This window comes from Adiantum capillus-veneris, chromosome 6 (assembly GCF_014529385.1).
Source record: "Adiantum capillus-veneris isolate H3 chromosome 6, ASM1452938v2, whole genome shotgun sequence".
Lineage (NCBI taxonomy): Eukaryota > Viridiplantae > Streptophyta > Polypodiopsida > Polypodiales > Pteridaceae > Adiantum > Adiantum capillus-veneris.
Window position 1 is genome coordinate 106478109 of NC_140936.1, and position 25954 is coordinate 106504062.

The following is a 25954-nucleotide window of genomic DNA, read 5'->3' on the forward strand; positions in this document are numbered from 1 at the left end:
GGATAAACCTTTGAGATCTCTTGGGGTTGTCCCTACTCTCTCTCTCTCTCTCTCTCTCTCTCTCTTCCCCCATCTTGTTCTATGCATCTGCCCACAAACACTAATGATATTTGCATGATGTAAGCAAAAGTTTTTTATTGCAATCTTTGCTTTCTACTTGAAGAAATTGCTTCACGTTTTCCACTTGGAATAGTGGAAGTTATTTGTGGTTTTGCACAACGTACGTAGAGACACCATTGCATAGATTTGGTCTAGAGAATTGCAAGCATATTGCTACTTCCATGGATACATGTTTGAAGCATAGCCTCCGAAATGTTATTTTTGTGTACATTTCACATCTGACTGTTCAATTGGGCTTCATAGATGAGCAAGTGTATCAATGGCCAAGGGACATTGACAAGGAGTTTAAGTCGTCTTTTGCGATGTGACTAGCACTATTCAGATTGAAGTGTTTAATCCTAAGGGAGAATCATTACCAACGAATGATTTGCATGGTTTTGGGGATTCCAATTAGTCTCATTGATGTCACTTACATGCCCACACTTGAGTTTTACTAAATGCATGAAAATGAGGCATGCATACTACAGTTGAGCAGGAAGCAACCTCTTATAGTTGCTAAATGTGTAATCTGTAGTAGTGGAGTTGAGTACACGCAACTTCCATAACGTTACTTGAGTGTGTTTTTCTCACATCCATGGGGTTATATGCAATCTATGTCAGCTGAATTCCAAACATGGCAAAATTACAAGTGTCTACCAGAATACCAAAGCCAAAGAGCATTAAAGGAAAAAAACTGATAAAATGGGATCGTCTTCAGTCATAAAATTATTGATCAAATTCAAATAGAAACATATAACCCAGAAAAAACCCTAAACCGGTTTGATTGAATTATCTGCCTTAGCTTCACTAACCAAAGTACAAAGTCTTCCTGGCAACATTTAAACAATGCCATCAGTCACTTTTGATCACTCTTTAAAGTGCAACAATGACCCCATATGGAACATCCAAATACAAGGCCAAAAAGTGTTTGCTACAAGTCACCAAAAGTGACCTCTTCATCCATTTACACAGTGCATACAACTACCACCTTGAGCTTAGCAACCTAGCAAAGAATGCGTCCAGATGGCTTTTTTGAGCTTTCTGATCCCCTTCATTACTACCCAATAATCTCAAGCAGGAGGTTCATTAATTCCAGTCCAAAATATGCATGCCTTGTCAATCAATTAATTCAATACTAGGGCTTTCTTCCCCATAGCAAGAACACCCTCAAATGAGATGTTTCCTCCGATAAAGCCACTACTGTGAACAAAAACACATCCACCCACCCCGACCACCTCTGATAACTTTTCATCCACAAGACCTCTCCATGCTGCCGGCAAGGGCCGCCTGCTTTCAAACTTCCCAACCGCAACTACAACCGCTTGTATCCGCCATTGCAAATTTCTCCCATCCTAAGATAGAGTAGTTAAAGTAAGAAAAAAAACCCGACAGAAAAATTGTGATCAATGTAGCTTTCGTTTGAAGCACCCTGAAACGCATGGATGCTGTGAATTACCTGATAAAGTACATACTTGATGCTTGGATCCACTTGAAGTTCTTCTTCCAACTCATGAATGTGTTCCTTCCACTGCAATCACCCTCCACATGAGTATATGGCGCATAAGATTGGAAACAAAAACATCAGCAGTGCATGCGGATTGAGTTTCTAGCTGTTTACCGGGCAAAATCTATCTAACATCATAATCTGTCCACTCTGTTCAAGCTCCTTCCTCTTCTTGATGCAATTTGAAACAATCGACCTGGCTGGAAGCCAGGACTTGACATGATATCGTAAAGACTGCAAAAGAAGGATCAAGCATCATCACAACCCTTAAACGACTAGTAACCCACATGTTATCGCACACTTCATGCTTAGAAATTAAGACTTTGCACTTATATTGTAATGGCATGATAAATAAAGCGAGACAGTATGGACAGTACTAGTTTCTTCAAATTCTTACATCCAGAAACTCCTGACCTGCAAGCTCCATCGCTTGATTGAAACAGTCATTTTCTCTCTCAGTGCTGTTCACCTCAATCCAATCAGGATTAAGCTTTGCAACTCTTCCAGAAAGGCGAGTATTATCCACATATCTTGGCAGCTTGTCAGTGTCATATTGGTTTACACCATTGTCAACAGCATCGATAGCCTTCAACATAGCAACAATAGGAATGTCAAAAGAGTGCACATTTTGAATGTCTCGCAAGAGGATTTGAATTTTGGACCAGTCGGCAGTTTCAAAGCATATCTACGCTTTCTAGTAATTGGGCAAAATGCAGCCCGCAGGTCCAACTTCCAGCTCAGTAATACAGAGGCTTGCTTTTCCCGTCGCACTAGACTGTTCTACACATTAGCATACGACCACTTAAAGGATGGATCGTAATAGATGATAATGCAAACCTGTCAAACCATGCTTGCATGAATCAACAAATCAAGTAAAATGACTCAATATACATAGCTACATCCACAGAGTGACATTTACAAGAAAGCGTAACAATGATGGAACAAACCACAGGATACATTTAGGGATAAAGCTACTCTAATCAGGTAGTGAAAAGTAACTATTTGGCTTGTGATAAGCCTACACAGATCTTTCCAAAGCCCTGTCCACCTCAGGCAATGTAGCCAAAATCACAGTGTCCAATGCTATGTATCTGACTGATAAAGCATCCGTTGCAAAAACCTCCTGTAGTAGTCACAAAAGCCAAGGGGTTGCGAAACCCTAAACTGTGCCTCCAAAATCATCCAATCTCCACTCGAACATTTCCGGATGATATACCCCAAAAAAGGATGCAGATCTATGGCACAACCATATTGCAAGAGAGACAGGAGGGACCCACTCATCATCCACCACAAAAGCCTAGGGAAGGTAACAAGATACACACGTCTTTGACCGAGCCAGCTCTCCAAGGCCCTACTAAACTGACTCTCAAACTGTAATATCCATATGTAGTTGGTCTCAACCATCGTCAGAGCTGATAAGCATACAAATCTGGGGTCTCTCTATCTGGGTCCAGATGTTGGCTGATAGGCGTGGAGCCCATAGTGCAGCAGCGTACATCATAGCCAGTGTCCCAAAGTGTCAAAGAGCCACCCTTTGGTGCGAGGCTCTTGAAAGTGTGTTGCGTGGCATCTCTGCTCTAGCATAGACAATGTTGCATATCCTTTGGTGAACTTATATGTGGCAACCTGAGCCATGGTGAAGCACCCGAGTGGACTGGCGAAGGTAACCCCTAGATATACATATGACTACCGGAATTCAGTGACAGAAGTACCAAGCACTAATGAATCAAACCAAGCACATGGGACACATTGATAAAAGTCAACATCAAAAGACTTTGTATCTTTAAACATTTCCAAAGCAGTAACAATTGATATTGCAAAACCATTATTTACAGAAATCTGATTACAAAGCGAAACAAATACATGAGGCATGTTTTGTTTAACAAAAACAAGAGAGTGATATACATAGTGATAGCTATTTTTTGGCTATCCGAAATTGCCATAGTGAGCTACCTCACCCTACCAAAATCACCCAAACAATGTGGCTATCCCTACCTTTTCATTGTACATAGGCGTGTGTAAGTTAGGAGACTTTCCCGAATCCCGATATCTCCTTTAAAACCCTCAGCTAGCTATTCATTAGGCTAGTTGAGCCAAAATAAATAAATAAAAACAAACAAATAAAAATATATTATGACCCATTTGTGTGTAAATATTTCATTGTATATAGAGTCTAAATATAGGGATTTTTTATAAAATCATGGAATTCCTAAAACAATATCTCCTTTGTTCAGACGCTTGCTTTTTGGCTTTGTTGGATGCGTCAAAAAGCTGTGTAATCCGTGTATCAACCACCTCTTTAATTCTTGCTCTTTAAACATCCTTGGAGTAGGAGGTTTCTTGAGTGCCGGTTTGAGGGGTGGTTCTGTGGCCTTTCGCCACTGAGAGTATACTTCGTCGAAGGATGTCTGCGTCAAAAATTTTGCCAATTTGGGATCCTTCACAATGTTGATCCGCATCGTCAACCAATTGTCGATGCTTCATCTCTTCAATCTCCACCAGAGTAGGCCGAGGCAGGCCATACTCCTCGTGAGAATCTTCTTCGTGATCTCTTCCCGCATCCCCAGATGCAGGAGGAAGTTGACTGATCTCTGTTTGAATCCATAAGTGTTGCGAGAAAAGGATCGGATTTCCCGGTAGAAGAGAAATCGGCCGCGTTCTGATACCACTCTAACAAACTTGGACACTCCAAGTCAAGATTCTACCGCAACACGACAGGAATTCGCTTCAAAACAATTCACAATTGATTCGACACGGCCCAGCGGAGTTCCGTGCCTAGAGATAATGGCCACAAAGACTGGTGTCCCTTTCGGTATTTCTTTTTGTATTAAATCTATGCTCAAAGTACAAGGGAGTGGCAGGGTCTCACTCTCAGACTCTGCATCCAGATGCTCTGAGAAGTGGGAGCCCAAGCCACACTTATAAAGGTTTACAAGGGACGCCAAAAGCAGAGCCCCAAAAGTCGCCCATAAAAAGCATTCAAAAATAATGTCATTCATCTCTCAAGGCTTCCATTGATAAAGCAACTCAAAATAAAGCAATTTTCCCAAAAGCTCTCTCTCTTTTGCATAGAAATCAGCCTTGCAATTACGTAGGAAAAAGCAGCACTTCCGTACGGCAGTGCCACGTCAGCAGTCCATATGACTTCCCCGTTTTCCATCGCCATTTCCGGGGGATCCGTATGGCAGTGCCACGTCAACCCTAGACAACGTGTTTTCCGAGTGTTCTACCAGGGGGTGTGTGTACTCTTGGGCATGCCACGTCACTGGATTGTGACAATTGCACACTCCAGAGGGGGTGGTGACTTGTGGTTTGCAATGGACACACCTTTGCACTCATCAGAGGAGTTCACACGAGATATGGCCATGCTCATGGTATATGGGATTCATACATTCCCAGAGAGGACACCACCATCTTGGGTGGACAGACACTTACCACTTGACCTCGACACATCAGATCACTTGCTTACACAGGAGCATCTAGAGAGGATCTTGGATCTCTTCTTGGACAAGTGCATTGCTTGGATCTACAAACTGGAGTGGGACTTCAGTGCTTTGGACCTCTCTTGGAGAGTTCACCTACAAGATGCAAGGGATCAAGCATCATTACACACCTACATCCGAAGTCACCCAAAGCTTGGCTTGGATGGTAGTGCAGTTGCTTTTCTACACTCCTGATCATTTGGATTGCTACCTTCAGAGTTGCTTATACTCACCCTCGGTAACCTTACAGAAGACTTATCCCCCAACTTGGGCAGTAGGCCACTCCCAGCTCATTCACATGAGAGACACATCGAGTTGCGGTTTGGTGGCGTTGTTGGTGCGGATTCTGTTTTGGTTGACACCAGAGGATTGGAGACAGGAGATACAGGCAAGACGGTGCAAACAGATTGGTCTAGCCTTACCTCTTCTAAGAGATTATTGACAGCACAGACTGCTCATTCTGGCTTCCCTTCTTCATACAGGAGGATTACGGTGCAGACAACTTGGTCTGACCACACCTCAAAGGCGAGAAGAGGCCCTTCGCAGCGCAGACTGTTTAGTCTGGCTTTCCCCTCATCTTGGATTACCCTACCTACTGACAGGACACCATCCGGTGGTGGTTCATGCGGTCTCTCGGTGACTGCTGCAGCTTACTGTAGCTTCTACAGTGCAGACTGCTTAGTCTGGCTTTCCTTGATTCGGAGGACGATTATGGTGCAGATTACTACATTTTGCCTTCCTGGAGTTTTACACAGCTTAGCCACCTGGCCACATTGGGTTGCAGGTTCATGCATTGACAGGCTTTTGTGCATTCACATGACGGTTCATGGGCTTCTCCATTTTCTCCATACGGTTTGACTACAAACACCACAGATCCTATTGCGTAGGACACTTGCAGGTCTATTGGCACTTCTTTCACGACAAGGAGTTGTTTTCACACTCAGTTCGGGACCTTCAACACAGTACCTTCACACTGTATCGGCGGAGTACAACAGTTTGCTACACTGCTTGTGACGGCACTTTACCACGGAGATTTCTTGGCAGTAGGGACACCCCAGACTGCTGCTACACACTACATTCATGGAGTATTGTCCTTCAGTGGACATTGTAGCAGACATCTTCATCATTTGCCTCACATCTTCGGCTTCATGCGGTTTGTTCAGCATCCGGTGTTGAGAGGGGGTATTAGACTTACATCACTCTGCTGCTTCACAGGTCTAGGGCATACTTGTACGGCTAGTATGTCTCCGGGCTAGCCACCCATAGTCTAGGTTGTACCTGGTCCGGCCGCCCGAGTTTGGGGACGGCCGTCCACTTTCGTCCGAGCACCCACATATATTTCCATGTACCATCTCTCTCTCTCTCTCTCTCTCTCTCTCTCTCTCTCTCTCTCTCTCTCTCTCTCTCTCTCTCTCTCTCTCTCTCTCTCTCTCTCTCTCTCTCTCTCTCTCTCTCTCTCTCTCTCTCTCTCTTTCTTCCCGCACACGCGCACTCACACTACAAACACCTACCACCGCAGCCACCATCAAAGGGAAACGGTCACAACTCACAAATTTTTTCCAACGCACCACTGCACTACCCGCCCCACCACGAGAGGTGACCCTTTATGAGGCAGAGGAGGTGAGAGCGAAGCCAAGACCCAAAGCTCCAAGATACAGCGCCCAAAGATGTTACCACCAAGAGATCCAGACTTGGTACTATCAAGCCATAGCGATGGCGTGGGAGAGAGTGATAGCAAATCCTACAGCCATACTCAGAGGGCTTCTCATCCCCGACCCTCCCATGCATCACATACTATAGCCATATTATGGCACTGGATGGAGCTGGAAGATTGACGCATCTCATGATTGTACTTCCCTGAGCATATAGATCTTACACCTTTTTTCACCCTTAGAGATAAAGCTCCACGCCCCCCCCCCCCCCCCCCCCCCCAAAAAAAAAAAAACCTTGTATATTGTATTAGAAAAGGGGCCTATGGGAGACATCACTCTAAGGCGTGTAGAGTGGATTCATTAGTGATAATAAAGAAGACATCACTTGCAAGTAATGGATGCCCCTAGTTTACCCCTATATATGAGACCATGCTTTGGAGATATACGTTTCCTCCCTTTCTCAACCCTTGGACACCCATGGATCACTACTCCATAGCAGTAGCACTGTTACATTTTAATTTGTACCTTTGTCCTTTTGCCGATACATAGATGATATCCTATCATGTACATTGTTTTGTCTCATAGGTCGATTTTGGCTCACACGGGATGGGTTTGTGATTCGACCCAACTATATGGATACACATCTATCTCATGGATTACGGAGCGCCATTGGTTAGATATGGACATCTTCACACCAGCTTGAAATTGAGACTGGTAGATTCAGAGGGATACCAACAGCTAACAAGATATGCTGCATATGCCATAAAGAGCCAGAGACGGAGATGCATTATATATGTTAGTGCACAATGTATTACGAGATACCGGGTCACTTCCATTGTCTATTCAAAGAAGGCTTTGGACCTTTCTACAGGGTCCTGAGCTATCAGGACCAGAGATGTCTTGGATTGTATCTACTTGAGTTACACAGACACAGAGATAGTTTACTGAGTGAGGAGATCTGGAGAGAGAGAATCCCAGAGACAGATTATTGATTTCTTCACACCAGACGCTGGACAAAGAGGAGCAGCCACCATTGCAAAGCTCAGCTCCTGCTCACACCCGCAATACTCTCATTGACCGAGCATTGGAACTAGGGAGATCGTGACGCCTTTGATTGAGAAGAGGAGCTTCATAGCATCAACGGAGACTACAACAGAGGATTCGAGCCATACTATCTCGACATCCACAATACAGATGAGTATAGATTCATCACCCATTGTATCTTTCTCTTGTATTGGTACCCATTGTATCAATCATCACACACATACCCCACACAGTTCCAGCTAGTAGGACTTCTAGATTCAATTTAGTATCTCTTTTTTTGTACTCGAACATGGTATCAAATTGACCAGTTTGTAACATATTGGTCTCATAGGTCATTTTGGTCTTTTCATCTCTCTCTCTCTCTCTCTCTCTCTCTCTCTCTCTCTCTCTCTCTCTCTCTCTCTCTCTGTGGGGCACTTCCATCTCACCAATCTGTGACACACAAGGCAGGGAGTCCTCGAATGTCATCAAAATATGTAATCAATGCATGGTTGCCCAACAAGATAGAAAGCCACAAGGGAATACATATACTTTAGCAGTTACCAGTGTCAAAAAATACAGAGTGTACATACCTCCACAAAATTTTTGTAAAGTGCCTTGTACATCTGTATTACATCTGGATGATTTGATTCCACGTCCATTTCTTTACTAACAATATCAAGTCCAAAATGCTGCAAAAAGCTTGATGTTTTAGTGCTAAATGTTTTACCAGATTAGAAATGACTATTGATTCTTGAAAGACACATCGTAACCTTTGGTGTCAAAATAAATAATAAAAGCTGATGTAAAATGGCAAATAAACCTTGTAGACAAGGCCCGCACTACTCAGCTTGGTATTAAATCCATGACCAAAACTGACTTCAAATCCTTTCTGATGATGATCATACCTATAGCTTTCATGCTCATATATACCTCCAACATCTAGCACCGCATCTAAAGTTCCCAGAACCTGCAAACAGGAAGATCTCTCTGTATTTTTTACAAGATAAACAAAGCGGTATTAATACTATCAAAGAGCAACAGATCCCAAAGTATGACACTTCGTGGCAGATAATGCAAGAAACAAGATAAAAGCCCCAAAAAGCAGTTGTAGAAAGCAACAAAGCCAGTATGACTGTCAAGAAATGCCAACCAATCTTGAAGATACTAAGAGAATCAGAAATAAAAAGTCCCCAACCATTCAACTTTGAACAAGCCCGGGAGGAATCCCAGGAGCAGTGTTGTCCAATTGAACAAGCCCGGGAGGAATCCCAGGAACAGTGCTGTCCAAGAGCTCCAACGCACGCAATGAAGTCATTTCTAATCTCGACTAGGATCCAGCAGAACACTCAAACATCAAAGCCAAGGACAACAAACAACTGGAAATCCTACTATCGGAGCACAAACCACCGACTCACCCCATTACACATGCGCACACACAACACTTAGAAAGACCAATCCCTTCTACACAGTATCACAAGGGCATCGACACCCCCCCCCCCCCCAAACAACCAAAAAAAAAACAAAAATACACGAGCAAAGACACACAAGCAGAAAATAGGGATTGCTTGTAAGGGTGGAGAGGGTCACACTTAGTTGCCAACATGGGCAGAAACCTGTTTCTTCCACAAAGAGGAAACATTTCGGACACAAAATTTTCACTTGTGTGGTTTCAATCTGTTCTATTTGAAGTTTCCAGTTTCAATAAAGCCATTAGTTCTGTAGTGCCTAATACACCTTACCGATGTCTTATGTCACAAAGTGATGCCAATTTGTGCTGAAAAACGCGGCAGGAAACACAAGCATCTGTATTGCTCACGTGGGAGTTGGTGTAACAGGCTTGGACACCCAAACAAGAGATCAATAGCGATGCACGAACAAAAACTGCAACAACTGAACTTGAAAAGAGAGACGAGGAGAGTCGACATGAAGAGAGGAGAGTCGCCATGAAGCCGCCCCAAAGACTGACGCCCCTTTCTGTTCTTTCTTGATTGATCGCAAAGGTACAATGGCCGAGGGTCTCCTTCTCCGCAAATGCTCCCAAGCTGATCTGCCAAAGAAGGGGGCCCTGGCTCTGCTTATGAAGGTTACACAAGGGCCCAAAAACCTCCCAAGAGCTACTCAAGCCAAAAGCCTAGCGCGGGAAAAGCTCTTCTAGCGGGCCGTGCGGTCGTGCCGCATCAGCAACACGTTTTACGATGCAATCAGCAGAAACCTGCCACATAACCTTGCATAGAGTTTTTGCGTCAAATCTTTTTAGGATTTAGGTCCAGCTTCTTTAGTGGCCCTTTGTGGGCCCACTAGGACCACGCCACTTTATCTGACTTGTGACAAACCCCCTCTTGAAAGAAGGATCATCGCCCTCAATTACGCTTGCAAAACAGACAGAGGACAAAAACTAGACCAATAGACACTGACTCTATGTACCCATGCACCAAACTACACACATCCAGGACTTGCAAAAAGACGACAGTCATTGAACACTCACATCACATTCACATCATTATCCCCGTGGAGATCTCATATGAGAATCATGATCATTGTAGCATATTCAAAAATCACATCCAAACCGCGCTCATCTTTTCATGGATTTCTTGATCTACTAAATCTGGTTACTATCACATTCACATCACCTGTCATGAGAAACAGATAAAATGTTGTAGTCATTCCATCACTTCGATGATGGAAGAGCTAGCAGAAAGAGCAGGTAGCGCTAGTTGTTTTCTGCAAATAACGAGCGTGATAGAGAGAGAGATATATATCGCGCTGCTATTGTTACGTGTATCAATAATATTGACATACTAAAAAGTTATGTATATTATGTATGGACTTTTCAAGAGTACAAGGGTGTGTTCCCACCCAGTAAGTTAGTGGTGTGAGCTAGTGTACAAAAATAAGAGGAGAGGGCCTTTACAAACCCAACAACCTCCCACTTAAAGGCCCGAAGTGGTACCTTTAAGCTAACCAACTCCCACATACTGTAGACAATGCTCTGTGGAGCCTTTGCAAGGCTCTTAGTGAGAGCATCTGCAGGGTTATCTTGGGTTTTCATCTTAGTCAGTGTGACAAGACCATCATCCAAGACTTGTCGTATGAAATGGTACCGAACATCGATGTGTTTGGTATGTGCATGAAACATGGCATTCTTAGCCAAATATATTGCACTTTGGCTATCAAAACCAAGCACTGGAGCACGTGCAAGAAGACCAAAATCTCTGACGAGACGGCTAAGCCAAACTGCTTCTTTGGCGGACTCTGTGGGTTAGTGCATAGCGGCGAGGGTGAGAGGCTCACAACCGTCGGGTCCCAGGATTTTTTTTGCTTTGATACCACTGTGAGGATTCTAGTTACTAATCCTTAATTAAGTACTTAAACTCATGATTAAGACTCAAGAAACTTGAACTTGACTCAGAAGACTCTGTGTTTGATTGATTGATTGCTTTGAAAACTTAGTACAATAGGCTCCTTATATATGAGATGAACAGGTTTGTATGAAAAGGTATGACCCTTCACGAAGAGACACATCCTTTAGGCGAATAGACACATCCATTCGATGAAGAGCTGCAACCATTGGTTGAAGAGGTATAACCAGTCGTCGAAGGAGTGTGGTTGTTGGTGAAGAGGCATGACTTTAGAGCAAAGGGTTGTGACCATTCAAGAAAAATAGTCCTCTTGGGTTAGTCACACTTCGCATCTGCATCTGTAATGAACCAATAAGAGTGTATAATGTAATAACAAGTCACAATCGTGACAATGGCACTAAGTACAACAGAGGCTGAATATATTTCACCCTTTTTCGGAGTTGTATGGAAGCAAAAGAACGATGGTATACACACCTATACACGAGCATGAGGTAACTCTTACTTTACACTATCTGTAATTCATACATAATGCAGCGATACAGAGGAATGGCATACCCGTTGTGCGTGCTGAAATTCCCTAATGGAAACCAAGCCATGCACCTCTTCATCGGCACCTCTTCAACGGGTTGTGCCTCTTCATAGCCGCCCTTGCCTCCTCGAGGTGTCTCTTCGCCGTGCCCCTTCAGCAAACGTGGATGCACCCCTTCGCGAAGCATCATGCCTCCTCACCAAGCGTTGGCACCCTTTCCTCCACGTGCTGCCAGGCTGTAGCGCAGAGAAAACAAAAACCTTTCCCTTCATATGCAACCATTGCACACACTTCCACTGCTGAGTATCTCTTCCTCGCTCGCACCCCTTCTGCGGGTTCGCCAAGCGCTGAACTGCTGGAAATGCTAGGCTAAACGCTGCGCTGCTGAACGTGGCTGCTTTGCGCTGAAATTTCCCCAAACGCTGAAACCTTGCCTTATTTTTGCGTACAAAAACAGCAATGCAAGTCAATTCACGTTATAAAAAAAACCCAAATTTATTAAGCGCCAAAGTGGCCGGCCAAACTTGGCTGACCTACACCAATTTTTTAAACCAATCTGTACTATTTAAAAACAAAACAAAACACCCACTAGCTCAAAATGAATTCCAACCTTCGTTTACAATCAGTGCCACACTCTCACCCACTCTACCACGTTGGCCTTGTGTGCACTTTGCACGCACAGGACATTTCGCCATCATGGCCGACGCGAACCGGTGGGCAACTTTCCCCTACGTCTCGTTACTCGTACATAGACGAGGTTCCCGACACAGAATTTCCGCTGTACCCTCTCTCGGCACCCGAAGTCAATATCATTCCCGATATCCCGGAGCCGGAGCCTGTTCCAGATACCGTTCTTGTTCCCGAAGTACTCATTCCGGAACCTGTTCCTGCAGCAACACCTTCTCCCGCACAGGTTCCAGTTCTCAAGCCTCGGTGTGAGCTTACTCCAAGTTATCAATTACTTTCTACAAGGAGTTAGCATGACGGGATCACAAGATGGCGACGACAATATTTTACCCGAGGACCCGATAGTAGTTCTCAAAAAAGCAGATGGCAGCAATTTCAACAAGCTTCGCATCGATTCACACTCGCTTGGATCAAATGCACATGCAAACCTCTTCTCGGAGTCACCCAGCTGTTTCTCGAGCTATACATGCTACTCCTTTTCCATCTTCTTCCGACGCTTCAGTGGTCGACCAGGAAGAACCACACAACCAAAAGCCTTCGGAACCCAAATTTTCTCACCCAAAGCATGGTTTCTCATAGACAACTAGACACAAAGTATCTTCGTGCGAGCAACAAAAGTCTCAGCATGAATATTCTTGGAAAAGTTACAGTTCTAACAACCTACTTCTTATTGGAATCATCAGCAACAAAAGCAGCAACATGAAGCTTCCAAAGAATCTCATCTTAAAAAGAAATCAACAATATCAAGATGAGCTTACTTAGTGGCACATATATCCGACCCTAGTCGAGTACTCTGTTGTGAATGCCGCGACGCTAAACAAGTTCCCCTTGCGAGCCATGCCCTACATTTAAGTCGTCCTTATCTGATGGTGGTAAAGTTGAAGATTTATTGATCCTTTCCTTGTGCAAGAGGATTCTTCAAAGAGGCAATAACTCCCTCAACCTCCCCCTTCTAAATTGGAATCCTTAATACCCGCTGAGAAAGCTGAAGATTCAAAAGATTTTGGTTCTTGTGTGACAACAAACAAGAACATAACCCCTTCTTTGGCCGTGATTCAGGTAGAAAAATTCGCCTCGTCACAACCCTTGCAGAATAAAGTCTTTGTCTCTGAACACATAACCAATGCAGTGGTGAATGATAATTTTTCAAACTTGAAGACTCCATTCCTTACCTTCAGCAGTGCAAAGGATAAAACAGATATAGACTCTTGCAGCACGACTTTAGTTGCTGCGATTGAATCTTTGGACACAACTTATTCTATTGATAAACCTTTACAGATGGATATACCTCCAAACACTACTCTGTCTCAGTCTACATGTTGATAAATTGGCTTTATCTGACAGAAAAATAATTCTAAATGAATTATTGGATTTATAAGTGAGAGGGTTTTCTCGCTTGGAACAACATGAAAAATAATTCTAAATGAATTATTGAAATTTTAAGTGAGAGGGTTTTTCTCACTGGAGACATCCGAGTACAGAGTATTCCTGGTGCGTCATTCAAAGTAATGACAGGAGCACTGAGAACGGGAATATTTGTAAGGCCACCAGGAACGGGTACTTCTGATGCGTCACATCGGATGGGTGACAGGGTGCATCGAAAAGAAGTATCCGACCATCCGAGAACGGACATCTCTGACATCATAGGATGGGTGACATAGAGCATCGTGAAGGAGATTGTACCGTAAGTTCGATAGGAAAGGACTAGGTGAAGGTTATTCTTGATACGTCACAAGGTGGGTGACAGGTGCATCGGAAAGGGAATATCCATAGTCGGGAGGAAATTCCGAACTGTGTTGGTATTGTGCACAAGGAAAAGCAAGCACTTGAATGAAGATGGGTTCATAGGAAACTTTGAGGAAAAACACATGCTTTCTGAGAAACTTTCCCGCGAGGAAGTCAATGTCTGCATTGCAATTGTGCATATGATTGCATCCAGGGACGCCTGGGAAGTGCTATGAAAGCATTGGTTTTAACTTATAAGGTTTTATTGAGTTTTTGGACAGATTCATACTATTTTTAAAATACGTCGGCCGTCCATTTAATAAGTGGGCAGCCATCTGATAAATAAGGCAACAGATCAGCCAGCGTTTTCTCTCTCTCTTTTTTTGGTGGAACAACGGGAAAAAAAATGAAAAAAAAAATTGAAGGAAAAAAAAAAAGGGGGCCGCGATCTCTACGCGAGCAACTATTCGTGCCCATGGCTGGGAGCTATAAAAGCATCACATGCCCTCACTCAGAGGGGAGGATCAGTTTTTGCAAGAAGGAGATGCTGCTCTGCAGAGTTCACCCACAAAGAAGACGTTTGCCAGTGATACCCATGGCTTCCCCAAGTGTACCCGATGTCGCCAAGACCCAATGCGTGAGTTCCCTCGCGAAGAAGTGCCTACGGAGCGTGTTTCCATCACGACACGCTGCTGTTTTTCTCTGTTTTCAGCCCATAAATGTCGTAGACGGGGCTGATTTACGAGAAGGAACCCGAGAACACACCTCTTTTGTGTGTAGGATTGGAAGAGAGGATTTTCTATGTAGAGATCTCTTCCGAGGAATTGCTTTTCGAGAACCGAGTCGCGTTTCGAGCGTCGAGACTTTGAAGGTAACGATTTTCATGTTATGATCTCCGAGTATTTGATTGCAGGTGTACTTCCTCTTCGTGAGGGAGTAGGAGCGGAGGAAGGCATGAGCCTCTGCAGAAGAAAAGCGCTCTGAGGAACTAGAGCCAGATCAGCCCAAGGGTTTCGTACCCAAGTTTGGGAAGTAGATCCACGGATCAGAGAGAGGTAGTCTCTCAAGTTTGTGATCCAGAAGTTGGGATTCCCAAGTAAGGACTTCATGTCCGGGAAAGTAGAGTTGTTCTGCGGGAAGAGGACTCTGGAAACAAAGATGGAAAAAAGAGTTGCAGGATGTCATGCCCTGAGTTTGGAAGGTGAGATCCAAAGGCGAGAACCTTGGTTTCAAGGATTTGGAATAAGGAACAGAAGTTCCTTGGAATAGGGTTTTGCCCTAGGAATCGGAAGCCGAGGCTTTCGGGAACCATCAAGTCTTATTCTAGAACGAACGTGGTAATACGTCGGTTCAAGTGCTTGTATAGACTTCTCCTCAGTAATAAAGATACTATTACGGGGGGGGACCAGCCCATCTTCTGGTCCCCAGTATTGTGTCGATCTTCTCACTCTCTATCTCTCTCTCTATCTACTTCTCTCTATATCCTTTGGCTTCAGTAATAAGTGATAAAGTCTATTTATCCGAATGTATTTTATATTGTTATGCGCTCCCGTTTGTGACACTACAACATCCCTTCAAGAGGATTTTACTATTCCAAACAAACCAATGGAATAAGAGTACCTTGCAGATTTCCAACCAGTGGTCATCACTTAGCAAAAAAGTTTACCAGTAGTTTCACTTAAAGCAAATAAAGATTCAATCTTTTCTTGGACAAAGCTCGTAGTTACGAATGACTTAGACAAAGGCACTTATCAAGTTGCAGATATGATCAGTTTTCAGTTTGGCAAAATAGTTATGGTCAATAACAGTGCCATGACGTGGGACTTAACACAAAGAGCTTTGGATACAGAAGCAAGCAAGAATACTTTCCTTCTCCCGGAGTTTCTACAACTACCCTAGGTTTTATTTTAAATGGGAGGGAATGTCACGATTGTGACTTGTTATTACATTATACACTTTTCTTGGTTCATTACAGATGCAGATGCGAAGTGTGACTAACCCAGGAGGACTCCTGTTCTCGAATGGTCACAAACCTTTGCTCTAAAGTCATGCCTCTTCACCAACAGCCACACTCCTTCGACGACTGGTCATGCCCCTTCAACCAATGGTTGCGGCTCTTCATCGAATGGATGTGTCTATTCGCCTAAAGACATGTCTATTCACCTAAGGGATGTGTCTTTTCGTGAAGGGTCATACCTTTTCATGAACCTGTTCATCTCCTATATAAGGAGCCTATTGTACTCAGTTTTCAAGCAATCAATCAATCAAACACAGAGTCTTCTGAGTCAAGTTCAAGTTTCTTAAGTCTTAATCATGAGTTTTAAGTACTTAATTAAGGATTAGTAACTAGAATCCTCACAGCCACAATCTTTTGAAGTCTTGAACACCAAGAAACAACCCCACCAACAAGTGTAAAGACATATCCACTGGTAGATTTTCGAGTGTCAAGATCTCCTTCCATGTCTGAATTACAGAATCCCCGCAATTCCAATGTACTCTTTCCATAGCATATACATTTCTCTTTTGTACCTTTTAAGTACCGAAAAATATACCTTCATAAGTTCAGAATAGTCTGAACTCACGAACTATAAGAGGGAATAAAGTACTCATAAAACTATAAAGGCAAGGGACACAAGAAAAGAAAAGAAAAACAAGAACAAACAAACAAACAAACTTAATCACTTAGTTTGCTACGAAACAAAACTAGATAAAACAAAACATTATTAACTTAAAAATGTTTTTAGAAAAGGCATGTGTAAAATAAATTGACGCAACTTACTTGGCTTAAAACAAGTACTCAACTCTAAGCAAAAAAGGATGAGACATCTTAAAAACTTAATCCTAGAAATCAAACTTCACACAACAACTTCTAAAGGAACACATTCTTAAGTCCTCAGGTAAGCTAAATACGAAATCGAAAAATGAATACTACTACAAACCTACGAAATAGAGCTTAATCCAATCTTGTCTAAGTCAAGGGAGGTAAAGATAGTTATCAACAAATCTTTCTTTCCAACCAAGGGATTTTTCAGACTAGGACACTTGGACTTCAGAAATTTGCCTAACAGTACTGGAAGTTGAGTACTATGAGACTCTCTTAGCTCCAAATCTTCATAAGAGTAGTTCTCAAGGGTATACAAGAGCTTAAAAAGAATCCTTATATTATACCTTTCAAATAATTTATAAGAAAAAGAACCCAATTCCATGGCTCTATATAGGTAAATCAATCTCCCTTTGAAATCTCTATAAGCAAAAATTCTATGGTTGGAAGGGTCATCACTCTCAATTCTCGAGATTGAAGCCCTAGGGAGACCTTGTACTCTACTAGAAAAATGCCGAAAAATGCATTTCACTACTTCCCAATGTGGTTTGTCAAGATTAGACCTAAATCTACTGACAACTCCCACTGCATGAGAAATGTCAGGCCGTGTGGCAACCCAGGCATACATCAGAGATCCACAAGCTGATGCATAATGTATACCGGCAATCAGCTTTGCTAAGCTTCATATGTGGTGGTAAAGGCACACCAAGAGGCTTAGCATCCGCTATATTAAACCTTGCAAGTACTTTGCCAATGTACTTGTCTTGAGAGAGAAATAACAAGTGTTTCTCTCTATCCCTTCTCCGCATGCCCAAAATTGTTCAGCTGCCCCCAAATCATTCATTGAGAAAGCTGAATTCAGCTACTTTTTAAGAGCATTGATTGTACTTATGCTTGTCTGCAATCAACATATCATCCACATATAAGACTAGCATAATAAGGCTTCCATCCTCAACCTTTTTCGTGTACAAGCAGTGATCCAAATGGCTGTGTTTAAATCCATGGCTGAGCATAAAGGTGTCAAACTTTTTGTGGCACTGTCTTGGGGCCTATTTTTTAGCCCATAAGCTGCGTTTTAGTTTGCATACCAAATGCTCTTTTCTTGGAATGACAAAACCTTCCGGTTTGTTCCATGCATAGTTACCCGGAACACAGAACGAGAACAACGACGGGCCTCCCTACGGAACGGGGGAACGGTAAGGGGTCCGAGACAGGAACGACGCGGAACGGAGGCATAAAAAACACCCAAATAATGAAATTTTTAGCGTTATGTGTTTGAATACAAGTAGTACTAGAGTCCTTTGACTCTAATACCTACAAAAAACACGATTTGAAGACCATTCAACCTTATTATGACTTCATTGTGATGTGCGGCGCCACAGTCATAGTACAATGTACACAAACACATAAAAAACACGATTTGAAGACCATTCAACCTTACTATGACTTCATTGTGATGTGCGGTGCCGTGGTCATAGTACAGTGTACACAATAGACACAATGTCCCTACACAATAACACATGCAAGTACAGATTAGAGCTCTCAAATAATTGCAAGGCGTAGAAGAAGAGGCCATGGATTATCAGAGAGAGAGAGAGAGAGAGAGAGAGAGAGAGAGAGAGCTTGATCCTTAAGGGTTTGAGAGAGAGAGCTTAAGAGAGAAGCTTGACTCCTTGAGAGCTTGAGATAGAGAGCTTGAGAGAGTGGCTTCACTTCTTGAGACCAAGGGAGAGAGCTTGAGGGCAAGCCCCAAGGGAGAGAGCTTGAGAGCTTCATGGTAGAGCTTGAGATCAAGGGAGAGAGAGCCTTGAGGCTTGTTGCAATTGTGAAGGAAAGGGGTGAGGGAGGAGCATTTTATAAGGGTTGCCAAGAAACAAAACCCCCCAGAATCTGCCCCTTTGTGACCATTGCAGCTTGGGAAAATCTGCCCATTTTCTGGCCGTTTCGGCCCGTTCCGATCCAAACATTCCGGTACCAGCTTGTTTTCAAAAACGCCCTGCCGCTCCGGGACGTTCCATGCAACTCTGACCGGTCGGAACTCCGTTCTGGAGTTCCAGACCCGTGGGAATACGTTCCCTAGTAACTACGGTTCCATGTACAACTCCTCATCCAAGTCGCCATGAAGAAAAGCAGTGTTTACATCCATTTGATCCATCTCTAAATCAAGGAGAGCAGCGAGAGCAAACAAAACACGGAGAGTAGTCATCTTCACCACCGGTGAGAAGACTTCTTGGAAGTCTATACCTTCCTTTTGTTTGTAACCCTTGGCAACCAACCGTGCTTCGTACTTGGGCTTTCCATTGATACATTTCACTTTGTAAACCAATTTGTTAGGGATAGCTTTCCTACCTTAGGCAAAGGTACAAGCTCCCATGTATCATTTGCACACAGAGAATTCATCTCGTTTTGCATAGCAAGCTCCCACTTACTCTTTTTCTCACATGATTGCGCCTCTTTGTATGTCGGAGGCTCATTCTCATCTGTCAACAAAATGCAATCCAAAGATGGTTGTAGCCTCTGTGGTTGCCTTCTGACACATGTAACCTTCTTACCCAATGGTCCGTATTTTGTGGCAATGGGCCTACATCCTCAGGAATGACCACACCATCATTAGGTGGCTGATTTTCAGCATTTCGTTGCTGCTGTAATCTGTTTTCAGCATGTTCTTCAACACGTCCTACCCCATCTTGTGCATCCAATGGCTGTCCATGATCTTCTGGCAGTAGCACAATGGGTTGTTGTTGATTTTCAGCATCAATAGGCACAAAATCTTCAGCTAATGGCTAATTAATGACTGGTTGTTCATGCTAAAACTTGACCTTCTTTTTGTCAAGATCACTTTGTGTAGCATTATTTAGCAACTTTGCCTCATTAAACACTACATCTCGGCTGCGTGCTATCTTCCTATTCTAAGGTTACCAAATTCTGTAACCCATCTCTCTGTCACGTGACACATCCAACCCTATGTGTCCATGGACAAGCTACAGCATGATCAGGGTTCAGTCAGTCCAGTCAATCTAGATTAGAAGTGATCTGGCACTTTTGTGAGTCTATTCGTAGACCCTGCATGCCCAGTCACTTAGTGTAGATGCATATCCTCTAGTTGCACACAGCATGATCATCAGTATTCCCATCAAAATCCATCAGATTCCATCAAGGAATTTTCCAGTGATTTTAGCCTATTTTACTATTTTTGGCATTTTTCACTTATTAATTTAAGTGACTTTCCAACAAAAGTAGGTAGGGTAATTTGGGTAAGAAAATATATAAGCAAACCAAGTTAGCACAAAATGGCAGAAGAGGCAGCAGGAGCTCCACGCTCAACAGGCAACTTCTCAGCAAAACCCCCCCCCCCAAGAGACCTAGCGTTTTTGGAGCAAAGCCATCACCTAGCTTTTCATAACAGATCAGCCAGCGATTTGCTTTTGCTGATTACGGCGACAGCAGAACCTCAGGGCAGCCTAGCGTTTTGCATTTTGCAGAGCAACTGGCAACAACAGCAGAAATTCAGCCCTAGCGTTTTTTATTTGCAGATCAGCCCCGGCGTTTTGCAGCTTTACCGCGACCGAACAGCAAGGAACATCAGCGTTTTCAGTTTTCAGCAGTTAGCACCCGCAGATAAAGTCCCGAACCTCGCAGATCTCACCTTCCCGGAGCAGTTCCTCGCCACACAGTCAGTTTCCGCAAGGTTTACAGTTTCAGCCCGGAAAACGCAGTTTTGAGCATCTGCCTTTTCAGCGCGTCGTCGTCGCGTCGTCATCACCGACATCGTCACCGACATAGAGTCAAAATTCAGCAGATAGAAGATTAGCAGATTTCAGCCCATAGCGTTTTTGGACAGCAGTAGAAAGATTGCAGATTTCAGCCCTTAGGTCGACTTCGTCATCACCGTCGTCATCGTCGACATAGCCTAGACTTGCATCAATCTCATGCATCACCATTGTACCAGTTTGTGCAATCATAAGTAGACCACTCTTGCCGACGAGAGTGGGGCCTTCGGAGGAGGGTTTTACAACGTCTCTGGTGTCGTATCTCTCTTCTCTCTCTATCTCTCAGTCTCATACACATGCACGCACAGTGTCCAGTCACTTTGTTTGTGATCATAGCATTCTCTCATTAAGAACGGAAGGCTCTCCCTTCCATAAAAAACAAAAGGAACCTTGAGCACAGTTCGCAGCAGTCATCTTGAGCAAAGCGCAAACATTTATTCCGTTGCACCTAACATTGGTATCAGAGCTTTGGCAGTGTTCTGTATCACTCAAGGAAAGAACCACAAGAATCACAAGAATTTTTTTTGCTTGTTGCGGTCGCACGAACCCAAGTTCGCTTGGGCATGTCGATTCCTAATCGTGTTTTTGAAGAATGACAAGAATCCCAAGAAAGAAGGGCTTGTCCAGCCTCCCCTTGTGCCTCTTGAGAGCGGACCATGCACTTAGCGGCCGGCCAATCGACGTGAGGTGGGAAAAAGCAACCTTGGTGTGAGTGCAAGGCCACCAAGGAGTGCGCCCGCGGAAAGGAGTAGATATCGGGTGAAGAGAAGATCCTTCTCAAACACAGATTGCAAGCGAAAGAAAACCTCAAGAACCTCAAGACCCTCAAGAACCCAAGTTCCTCGTGAACTTAAGACCCAAGACCACAAGAACCCACAACTTCAGAATGGTCATCACTCGAAGCGGAATGGATACTTCGCTTGGAGGTGATGAGCATGAGAGAGGCGAAGAAGAATTCTCCCCACCAAGAGGTTTTTCCGACCCTCCCCCTTCCCCATCTACGACAAAGATTGCACTAACTCCTATGGAGGCTTTAGACCAGATGTTTCTGGAAAGGAAGTTAGAACGCGAAGCAAGACATACAGAAAGAATGGTAGAAATGAAACGCAACCACGCAGAAAGAAGAGCAGAAAGAAAAGCAGAAATGGAGCCAGACACCAAGAAAGAATTGCAGCCGCCGTCAAAGGAATGAGCGACCAACACATGAAAGAGTTCTTGCAACTCGTTTCTCAAGCTCAGGCACAGCTGCAAGAGATTCGGGAAAAGGAGACTCTCTCAGTCTCTTCTTCTCCAACGCATGATACACAGGATTTGCATGATTGTGTGAAGCATGATGATGATTTGATTGACAATGACTTGCATGATGTTTTGAACAACAATGATAAGCACAATGATTTGCATGATGATTTGAATGACATTGATTTGAATGATAATGATGAGCATAATGATTTGGATGACCATGACAAGCATGATGATCAAGATGTGATTTCTCACAAGCATGATGAGTTGCATGAAGATGATGTGATTGTTCACAAGGATGATGTGTTAGTGGATGCTTTTTCTAGCGAAGCTAAGCTCGTTGTAGATTTGATCAATCACGAAGAACCGATCTTGGCTTTCGAGTCGAGGTCCAAAGAACCCCCACAGGACGATTCGATCATTAAGGAAGAACCGATCTTGGCTCTCGAGCCTAGGTACAAAGAACCCTCACAGGAAGTATTATGTGTTCGCATGATTGATACGCACGCATTGTCTGAGGTTAGCTTCACAGGGCCAGATCACAAAAGTGCCAGATCACTTCTAATCTAGACTTTTGTGCCAGATCACAAAAGTGCCAGGGGGGTTCTGCACGGTCCACGCTCAACAGGCAACTTCTCAGCAGAACCCCCCCCCCCCCCCCCCCCCCCCCCCAAGGAGACCTAGCGTTTTTGGAGCACAGCCATCACCTAGCGTTTTCATCACAGATCAGCCAGCGATTTGCTTTTGCAGATTCCGGCGACAGCAAAACCTCAGAGCAACCTAGCGTTTTGCATTTTGCAGAGCAACTGGCAACGGCCACAGAAATTCAGCCCTAGCGTCTTTTATTTGCAGATCAGCCCCTGCGTTTTGCAGCTTTACCGCGACCGAACAGCAAGGAACATCAGCGTTTTCAGTTTTCAGCAATTAGCACCCGCAGATAAAGTCCCGAACCTCGCAGATCTCACCTTCCCGCAGCAGTTCCTCGCCGCACGGTCAGTTTCCGCAAGGTTTACAGTTTCAGCCCGGAAAACGCAGATTTCAGCATCTGCCTTTTCAGCGCGTCGTCGTCGCATCATCGTCATCGACATCGTCACCGACATAGAGTCAGAATTCAGCAAATAGAAGATTAGCAGATTTCAGCCCATAGCGTTTTTGGACAGCAGTAGAAAGATTGCAGATTTCAGCCCTTAGGTCGACTTCGTCATCACTGTCGTCATCATCGACATAGCCTAGACTTGCGTCAATCTCATGCATCACCATTGTACTAGTTTGTGCAATCATAAGTAGACCACTCTCGCCGACGAGAGTGGGGCCTTCGGAGGAGGGTTTTACAACGTCTCTGGTGTCGTATCTCTCTTCTCTCTCTATCTCTCAGTCTCATACACTTGCATGCACAGTGTCCATTCACTTTGTTTGTGATCATAGCATTCTCTCATTAAGAACGGAAGGCTCTCCCTTCCATAAGAACAAAAGGAACCTTGAGCACAGTTCGGAGCACTCATCTTTAGCAAAGCGCAAACATTCATTCCGCTGCACCTAACACTCTCCCTCATCTCTATATCCCATGAAGATGCCTTGAGGCTTGATGGACTTCATGTCAAGTTTGGTCCGCAGTTCTACGTGTACATGCACAAAGGCCTTGCAACCAAAGACACGCAAATGGTCATATGAAGCAGGTTTGCCATACCAAACCTCTTCAAGAATTCCATTCTTCAAAGCACAATTAAGACAGTGATTGCATACATGAACTACAGTTTTAAGAGCCTCTTCCCAAAACTCCCGAGGGAGATTAGCCATGGACAGCATGCATCTGACTCTCTCACAAAGTGTGCGATTATATCGTTTAGCCACGCCATTTGATGCAGGGTTATAAAGAGCCGTCAACTCCCTCTTAATGCCATGCATCTCACAAAACTTGTTGAACTCATTAGAGGCATACTCTCCCCCATTATCGGTTCTAATTGCTTTCAATTTAAGCCCCTTTTGTGTGGTAACAAAAGCATGAAACCGTTTGAAAGCATCCAACACTTCATTTTTGCCCTTTAATACATACACCCAAAACTTTCTACTAAAATCATCAATGAAAGTAGCAAAGTACCGTGCACACCCATACGAACTAACAAGCATAGTGCATACATCAGAGTGTAACAAATCAAGAGCATTAGACTTCTTAACGACACCAGAGTAATAAGAAGACTTTACATGTTTTCCATATTTGCAATCATTACAAAAGTCGAGACCAGGGTAAGAAAGGTAGCCTCTCATTTGAAGGAGAATGCACAAACTTAATGGTCGACACTCTTGTTGCACGGACAAGCACCTCTCAATTGGGTGGAGTTCAAGCGACTATTTTCATCATGTGGTTAACACCAAAGCATGAAGCCAAAGTTTTGACGGTAAAGAGTTTCAAGTCACTCTGTGTAAATATTGTATATAAAGGGCGAAGGTGCATGAAAATAGGTTTTGCACATAGTCGACATCAGGCAGCGAAAGGTCATGGCCATAAATAATTTGAGAGAAATAGATAAATGGGATTGGACAACTGTGGTCCAGTTGTAGTCTTTTGTGAATATTTGTAATAAAGCAAGTTTGCCTCATGATCAATGTCTCACTCTATAAATAGTTGGGTATAAACTCCTAGGCAGTTTTTGATATCAACCTAATGCGAGAGATCTTAGTCTTTATCGGGAAAGGAGATGCTCATGAAGGTAGACTGTCGCCGCTATGTCCGATTGTATGGCACCCTAAGATTGTGTTCGAGAAGAAGGCCGCTCAAGAGCAGTCAAAGAAGGGGGTGTCAAAATTCGATCTTCATAGTTTCTTTTGTGGGAATCCACCCTTGCTTTTAAAAAAATTAAAACTTAATTTCATTGGATTATTGAAAGTCGTTTGCAATCATAACTAAAGGCATGGACTGCACATGGAGCACCGCCATGGAGAGCTTCAAGTCGTTCATTAACTGGTTTATCTTCCTGTCAAGAGCTCTGTCCAGCTCATTCTACGAGTACAGTTTCAGCTTTTCTGCTTTCTTCTCAACCTAAGAGGAGAATCAATGGCCTCATGCTATCTCAAGTGAATCTCATCCATCGGGTAATTCTTCACGTGTTTCGCAAATTTCGGGTCTCTGGAGTACTTGATCAATCTTTTCGCACACATGTCAACTTGCAGTTGGCAAGTTGACATTTGTACTCCGCTCGCAAACTTCCCTGCCAAAAATTTGCCCAATTCTTCATTCTTTCTTTCAGTTTCCGTGCCGGATCTTGGGCTCCTTATGGTTTAGGCCCCTTAAGAGGCGATGAAGACAGGAGCGCGCCCAATGCCCGAAGGACTAAGGGTGGCAGTGGCTATGTCAGGTGCAGCGAAAGTGTTAAGGATTTAGCTCGGATCTAGTACTTCACACAAACACAAGGGACACTTTACTTCACTTGAAAGAACTAAACTAAAATGAACGAAAAGAGAGAGAGAGAGAGAGAGAGAGAAAAGAGACGACACCGAATGTCGAGTCCCAAACCCTCACGGGTCCCCCTTGCTCTGTTACCACAGCAAATACTTTCTTTATTCTTGCACAATGCTCATACAATGACTAAATGTTGAGATGTTGATGCTAATGGGTACTGATGCTACTGATGCTGGGTATTGGGGTTCTGTTGATATTGGGGTACAGCAATGATGACGACGAGGTACTGATGGGTCTATGTCGACGATGATGACGAGGTATTGATGGGTCTATGTCGACAAGGACGAGGACGAGGACGATGACGACGACGACGACAACAAGGTACTGATGGGTCTATGTCGACGACGAGGTACTTATGGGTCTATGTCGACCACGAGGTTCTATGGATCTATGTCGACGACGAGGTTCTATGGATCTATGTTGACAACGATGACGGCGACGACGAGGTCTTGATGGTTCTATGTCGACGACGATGACGACGACGACGAGGCTCTTGATGGGTTATGTGGATCCTTATGCCGAGCCAAGGCACAAGGGGTACTAGGTACTGGGGTGTTGTGCCGACGACGATGACGACGACGACGCTATGGCTGAATGTCGGTAC

General features: G+C 43.8%; 1 protein-coding gene across 2 annotated transcripts in view; it reads right to left on the minus strand.

Moving 5' to 3' along the window:
- Positions 1 to 853: 853 nt before the first annotated feature.
- The window catches only part of LOC147456033 (uncharacterized), a 28252-nt gene continuing 3151 nt past the window's right edge, over positions 854 to 25954 (minus strand). For both annotated transcript variants that reach the window (XM_086514608.1, XM_086514607.1), the window contains exons 2-7: positions 8584 to 8730; positions 8354 to 8452; positions 2001 to 2189; positions 1718 to 1837; positions 1556 to 1627; positions 854 to 1451 (exon numbers count right to left, since the gene is read on the minus strand). In XM_086514608.1, the coding sequence (XP_086370734.1) occupies positions 1224 to 1451; positions 1556 to 1627; positions 1718 to 1837; positions 2001 to 2189; positions 8354 to 8452; positions 8584 to 8730 (855 nt within the window). In that variant the 3' untranslated portion in view covers positions 854 to 1223. The remainder of the gene's footprint in view (positions 1452 to 1555; positions 1628 to 1717; positions 1838 to 2000; positions 2190 to 8353; positions 8453 to 8583; positions 8731 to 25954) is intronic.